Here is a 7,500-nt window from a genome sequence, read left to right as displayed (position 1 = left end):
CTGATGTGACCCTGGACAATCAACTCTCCTTCCCTTCTCACATCGCTAATCTAATACTCTCATGTGGAATTCATCTGTTTCTCTCCACACAGGACCAACATTTAGTTCCTCATCATCTCAAAACTGGACTCCACCAAGCAGGTCTGCTTCTGAAAGACATTTAACAGCTCAACTGATCTCAACTGCTTCTTAACTTTCCCAGGTTCTCCCACATCACTCCACTGCTACGCTCCTCACCAGGCTTCCTGAAACTGCTGCATCAGATGTTCACCTTCAAGCACAAATAAGGTCCATCACCCCTCTACCTGTTAAAATTAAGTTCTTGAGTTGCTTAGTAACTTCACTGATTTTTAAGGCTGTACATGTGGAACCATCTTCAGCTCAGTGTCTCCAACTGAAATCGAGTCTCTAGCGGTCTTTAAACCACACCCTTCCAGAGGATCTACAATTTGCATTTCTCCTTTAAAAAACTTTCTTTCTGCTGATTTTCTCTCCCAGAAGTTTAAACTGATGATGTTCTCACTCTGAGTCGTGATGAAACATCAGTATCAGTTTAATGCATGAGATTTCAGTCACTCGGGATGAGGGGGAGATCCTCCAATGGCAGAAATGTAAAGTTCTGTAGGCGGAGCTAATACATAAAAATCACAATCATCATTTGTTATCATCACACACACACACACACACACACACACACACAGTAATACGCACTGTTCCTGTGCTTCCTGCTTTGTGGAACATGATGCTGTATTTAAGGTCGTGTTTAAAGACGTCTCGGAGTGTAAGGTGGCGTCCGTCTTTGTACAGCGCCGTCTGCTGGTCAGTGATGTTCAGCACAATCGTACCGTTCTCATCTAAATTCACACTGAAAGGTGGAGCTCCGATTACAGCTGAAACACACACACACACACACACACACACACACAACATCCAACATTAACCATAAGTTTCAGACACACAACCCTGCCTCAAACACACACACAAACACAAACACACACACACAATTATCATGGCACTGCTTCAGCAATCTTCTACCACATCTACATCTATCTCCATCCAGAGCTGAATTAGTATTTAGAGATGTGTACTGAGGAAAACCGAACCCCATCAGGACTCTTCAGCTCTCTGTGGAGGTCATGTGATGTGAGAAATCTGATATGAGAAGCTCATTTTGTGTTACTGCTGCCCAAAGTTCCAGAGTCAAGACGTAAGCATCTGAAGCAGCTCTAGATCATAACTTTGCTCCAGATGTGAGTGCAGTAGCACTATCACACACTCACTATTTACTCATCCACAATCACACACTCACTGTCATTATAGGGGCAGAAACGCTTCGACTGAGCGAGTGGGAGCTCTGTGGGGTCAAAGGTCATTATCTCTGTCAGCACATCTGCGGTGTAGGAAGCTTTAAGTTCACTGAGGTCACCAGTGAGGTCACACTCCCGCTGAGAGATCTGAATACAGTGAGGATTCCTCTGTCTGTCTCTCCCCACCCTGAGAACACACACACACACACACACACACACACACACACACACACACACAAACACATTAAAAATAATACAGTGCATTTAGGAGGTGAAAGTAGCAGTGGTGGATGGAGTAAAAGTACAAAAATGTTTGGCTTCAAATGTATCTGTGGGTGAAGCCTGAGACTGTGAGTGAAGCCCGAGGCTGTGAGTGAACCCCGAGACTGTGGGTGAACCCCGAGACTGTGGGTGATCCCTGAGGCTGTGGGTGAACCCTAAAACTGTGGGTGAACCCTGAGACTGTGGGTGAACCCCGAGACTGTGGGTGAATCCCGAGGCTGTGGGTGAACCCCGAGACTGTCGGTGAACCCCCGGAGACTGTGGGTGAACCCAGAGACTGTGGGTGATCCCCGAGGCTGTGGGTGATCCCCGAGACTGTGGGTGAAACCCGAGACTGTGGGTGAAACCCGAGACTGTGGGTGAACCCTGAGACTGTGGGTGAACCTTGACACTGTGGGTGATCCCTGACACTGTGGGTGATCCCTGAGGCTGTGAGTGAACCCCGAGACTGTGGGTGAACCCTGAGACTGTGGGTGAACCCTGACACTGTGGGTGATCCCTGAGGCTGTGAGTGAACCCCGAGACTGTGGGTGAACCCTGAGACTGTGGGTGAACCCTGTGAGTACTGAATAAGTGAATAAACAAACTCTGCTTGGTGAACTTTTGCATGTCTCTCTTTCTTCCAGAACAGAACCAGTGAGATTCACTACAAACACCAAGGTCCGATCAGAACACGTGTAAAACGGAGCGTCGCTCGACTCTGATTGGTGACTGCGTATTTCACCAGTTACATTTTTATCCTCATAAATTATCAAAAAACGACAAATGTTTGACTTTCAAATGGAAATACAGATACACAAAAAACTACTTAAGTGCAGAGAGTGTGTGTGTGTGTGTGTGTGTGTGTGTGTGTGTGTGTGTGTGTGTGTGTGTGTGTGTGTGTGTGTGTGAGAGAGAGAGGTTTACCGAGAGAACTCGACGGTGTGTGTGTATTCAGACTCGGAGCTCCAGGTCAGGATGGTTTTAAAGTTAAACGATGTCCAGGTCAAATTCAGAGCTCGAGGCAGAGGAGAAAAAGCTGAGGGCAAATACACAAATACATCAATACATCAATCAGAAGGAGAAGATCTGCAGTAGGAGATCAGGCTCATGAAGCTCAGAGTTCAGTGTGAGCCTCTGAGCCTCATGCTGTATGAAGTGCTCTGGAGGTGTTCAGCTCCACACCAGGGGCGATTCTAGATTTTTTTAATAGGGTTGCACAGGGGGGACAAACAGGGGGGGCCCATGGGAAAGGTCATGTACCCCAACACAGGTGGGACGATGCACAACACATCTTTCTTTTTATAAATAAAAACCGTTGAACAGACAATAACACTGAACTGCATCGCCTCGTCTCTGACGGTTTCTTCTTCAGGGAAGCTTTAATGTACTGCTGCGGTGTCACTTTGTCCCTTTTCCATTTTTTCCCACAAAATTCAGTCTAAAAAATGAATTAATCTCTTACTTAAACATCAATTTTACACTAATAATATATTAGTAAAGGCAAAATCATTTAAATGTAAAAAAAAAAAAAAAAAAGCAAAAATGTGTGTTTGTTCAATCTTCTTCTTCTTCTTTCGGCTGCTCCCATTAGGGGTCTCCACAGCGGATCATCCGTCTCCATACCACCCTGTCCTCTATATCTGCCTCTTTTACACCAACTACCTGCATGTCTTCCCTCACCACATCCATGAACCTCCTCCTTGGCCTTCCTCTTTTCCTCCTACCTGGTGGCTCCATCTTCAGCATTTTTCTACCAATATAATTCATGTCCCTCCTCTGCACATGTCCAAACCATCTCAATCTCGCCTCCCTCACCTTGTCACCAAAACGTCCTACATGTGCTGTCCCTCTAATAAACTCATTTCTAATCTTGTCCATCCTCGTCACTCCCAACGAAAACCTCAACATCTTCAGCTCTGCTACCTCCAGCTCCACCTCCTGTTTTTTACTCAATGCCACTGTCTCTAATCCATACAACATCTCAGGTCTCACCACAGTCCTATAAACTTTCCCTTTCATTCTTGCAGATACCCTACTATCACAAATCACTCCTGTCACTCTTCTCCACCCACTCCACCCTGCCTGCACTCTTTTCTTTACTTCCCTAACACACTCTCCATTACTTTGCACTGTTGACCCCAGGTACCTGAACTCCTCCACCTTCTCCACCTCTTCTCCCTGCAACCGCATCACTCCACTGCCCTCCCTCTCATTCACACACATGTACTCTGTCTTACTCCTACTGACTTTCATTCCCCTTCTCTCCAGCGCATATCTCCACCTCTCCAGGCTCTTCTCAACCTGCTCTCTACTCTCACCACAAATCACAATATCATCTGCAAACATCATAGTCCAGGGAGACTCCTGTCTGACCTCGTCCGTCAACCTGTCCATCACCACTGCAAACAGGAAAGGGCTCAGGGCCGATCCTTGATGCAGTCCAACCTTCACCCTGAACCAGTCTGTCGTACCTACTGCACACTTTACTGCCGTCACACTGTCCTCATACATGTCCTGCACCACCCTCACATACTTCTCTGACACACCAGACTTCCTCATACAATAACACAACTCCTCTCTCCACCCTGTCGTACGCTTTCTCTAAATCCACAAATACACAATGCAGCTCCTTCTGACCTTCTCTATACTTCTCCATCAACATTCTCAAAGCAAATAAGGCATCTGTGGTGCTCTTCCTCGGCATGAAACCATACTGTTGCTCACAGATGGTCACCTCTTCTCTCAGCCTGGCTTCCACTACTCTTTCCCATAACTTCATGGTGTGACTGATCAACTTAATTCCCCTGTAGTTACTGCAGGTCTGCACATCTCCCTTATGCTTAAAGATCGGTACCAGCACACTCCTTCTCCATTCCTCAGGCATCCTCTCCCCTTCCAGAATCCTGTTAAACAATCTGGTTAAAAACTCCACTGCCATCTCTCCTAAACATCTAAACGCTTCTACCGGTATGTCATCTGGTCCAACCGACTTTCCATTCAATACAAACTGATATTTTACTTTTCTACAGCTTCAAATTCCAAGTGTCAGAAGACTAAGATGATTAAACCCCCACATGTTGGTGTTTCCCCACGTTACTGCACACTGCTCGGGAAAGTTATTACTTTAAACCTATAAAAATTAGTTTATACTTTTATTGGTCAGAATCCTGCGAAATCGCATTTCTCCTATTTCAGCTGGGAAATTTTCTGCACTCTGATCCAATGACGTGAGAAATAACTGCCAGTGAACCAGTGTGAGATGTTTCTGTTCTACTTCAAGCGGCGTCACGTCGCTGATTATTGTATTAAATCAGTGTGAGATGTTAAATGAACTGCTGCCCCACTGCAGATGTTATACTCTGATCAGTCTACGCAGTTGGGGGGGCACGAGGGCGGCCAAGCATAATTTGTGGTGGGCCGGTGATACACCGTGTCACCCCTTAAGACACGCCCCTGCTCCACATCATAAGATCATTAGAAATAAACCATTTCACAGTTACACACAGAGGCTGGAGTGTGAGATCATCTGCAGATCCAAACTGCAAAGCTGAGAATCAATGAGGTTCTCAAATGAGGTTCTCTTACACACAGAAGAGAGAACCTGAGAGAACCAATGCATACAGGACCTCAGGTCCTCAGGTTCAGGAGGTTGCTCAGGTTCAGGGTCAGAAGAAGACTTGTATATTTGTACACATTGTATATTTTTATTGATCAACTTTATTAAAAGCTCTTGTGAATAAAACCCTGAGAGAAAAGTAAATCTGTCGATGTTTTGTGAGGGTCTGATAATCGAGTAAAGAATAAACATCTCCAGCATCTTTCATAAATCTCTAGTCTTTCTGCTCTGAGGTTTCAGGTGAAAGATTCACAATCCTGCCTCTCTCACAGCAGCAGCACATCTGGATCCCATCATAGACTGTGTCTCATACTACAAACTAAACACTCGTGTGTGTGTGTGTGTGTGTGTGTGTGTGTGTGTGTGTGTGTGTGTGTGTGTGTGTGTGTGTGTGTGTGTGTGTGTTCTTACCGGACACTGTGCAGTAGAACAGCTGGAGAAAGTAACACACTGAAATCCGCCTCATTGCTTCAGTCTTTTACTCCTGTATCCAAATCAACTTCAGATTAACCCTGTGTTAATAATCCTCTGGGTGTGTGTGGTGTAGTGTGTGTGTTGTGTGGTGTAGTGTGTGTGTTGTGTGGTGTGTGTGTTGTGTAGTGTGTGTATAGTGTGGTGTCTGTGTAGTGTGTGAGAGAGTAATCTCCGTTTTACAGAAACTAAAATCTGGTCCAGCGCATTAGCCACGCCCCCAAGTACAAATTTGAACATGCTAGTGTTTTAGCCACGCCCCTAAGTACAAATATGGAAATGGGTGGTGTTTTGACACGCCTCTCTGCCAAATTCAGTGTAACATAGATCATAAGAAATTCCCCCTTTTTACCATATATGGCCATCCGCTGCAGAAGGATTTCACACACACACACACACACACACACACACACACTTTAAGTAAGTAATGTAAACACTTCTGCCATTAAAAAAAATATAATTCAACACATTTCAGTGTTTTTGTACTACTAATAATAATTGGAGAAAATGGGAGGTGAAGGGAGATAATGTGAGATGATGTGAGATGAGATTAGAGGAGATCAGAGGAGATCAGAGGAGATCAGAGGAGATGACTGCAGCCCTCTCTCACTATCCCTAACTCTTTCTCTGTCTCTCTCACTGTCTCACTCTGTCCCTCTGACGGTCTCTCAATGTCTCATGAGATTCAAGATTCAAAGGTTCTTACTGTCTCACTATTTCTCTCCCTTTCTGACTGTCTCTGTCTCACTCCATCTCTCTCTGTCTCACTCCGACTGTATATTGAGGACACACACCCATGTGAATGTTGTACATGGGGTTGGAAGGCTGTAGTGTTCAGAGTGAAAATCTCTCTACTGGTTTATTTTGGTGTCATGGAGCTCTGGGAGAAACTCTGGTATTTTGGGATGGAGCCCAGACACACACACACAACACACAACACACACACACACACACACACACACACACACACACACACACACACACTGTTTATAAATACAGAATTACATTTAAAACCTTTCCTCTGAGAACATCTGTTTTAACTTGGAGCAGATGTAAGACAGAGCAATAACAAACTCATAACCACACACACACACACACACACACACACACACACACACACACACACACACACACAATACACTTACACTTACACACACACACACACACACACACACACACACACACACACACACACACACTCTAAACTTTTCCAACAACAATATTTACAATCTGTGTGTGATTGAGTGTGTAGCTGGTAGATCATGATGTGTGTTACCTGTCTCAGGTGTGAGGTTTTGGTTGGTCCTCAGCAGGATTTGGGTCACAGCTCGTTTGTTCAGTGATTTAGTGATTTAGATCCAGAGGTTGGCTGAGGTTTGGGAGGAGCAGCTGGAATATTTTTTGTTGTTTGTGGAGAAGATCAACTGAACATTCTTCACATTCTTCTCACAGATAAGCTGCTCTCTACTGTCTCACTCTCTAACTCACTGTCTCACTCTCTAACTCACTGTCTCTCTCTCTCACTCACTGTCTCTCTCTCTCTCTCTCACTGTCTCTCTCTCTCTCACTCACTGTCTCACTCTCTCTCACTCTCTCTCTCTCACTCAGAAAGTCGCAGTTCATTCTGCATCTCAGGGAGTTTTTCCTTCACCACAGTCTCCACCGACTTGTTCATCAGGGACAAACTTACACTTATAAAGAACATCTTCATTTTTATCTCCACATTATCTGTGTAAAGCTGCTCTGAGACCATGTTCATTATTAAAAACTCAATACAAATAAATATGAATTAAACTGTGTGTTGGTTTCATGGACATGAGCAGATGCTACAAATCTTGCAGC

At 44.9% G+C, this 7,500-nt stretch overlaps 1 protein-coding gene across 2 annotated transcripts in view; it reads right to left on the bottom strand.

The window, feature by feature from the left end:
• Positions 1–6,628, bottom strand: part of LOC310717324 (tissue factor-like) — an 11,166-nt gene extending 4,538 nt beyond the window's left edge. For both annotated transcript variants that reach the window (XM_083525233.1, XM_083525234.1), the window contains exons 1-4: positions 5,599–6,628; positions 2,496–2,607; positions 1,310–1,494; positions 712–890 (exon numbers count right to left, since the gene is read on the bottom strand). In XM_083525233.1, the coding sequence (XP_083381359.1) occupies positions 712–890; positions 1,310–1,494; positions 2,496–2,607; positions 5,599–5,653 (531 nt within the window). In that variant the 5' untranslated portion in view covers positions 5,654–6,628. The remainder of the gene's footprint in view (positions 1–711; positions 891–1,309; positions 1,495–2,495; positions 2,608–5,598) is intronic.
• Positions 6,629–7,500: the final 872 nt, after the last annotated feature.

The sequence above is a fragment of the Silurus aristotelis genome (assembly GCF_946808225.1).
Source record: "Silurus aristotelis genome assembly, chromosome: 22".
Classification (NCBI taxonomy): Eukaryota; Metazoa; Chordata; class Actinopteri; order Siluriformes; family Siluridae; genus Silurus; species Silurus aristotelis.
The sequence above is the reverse complement of the archived record's forward strand: the minus strand, read 5'-3'. Positions and strand labels throughout refer to the sequence as shown.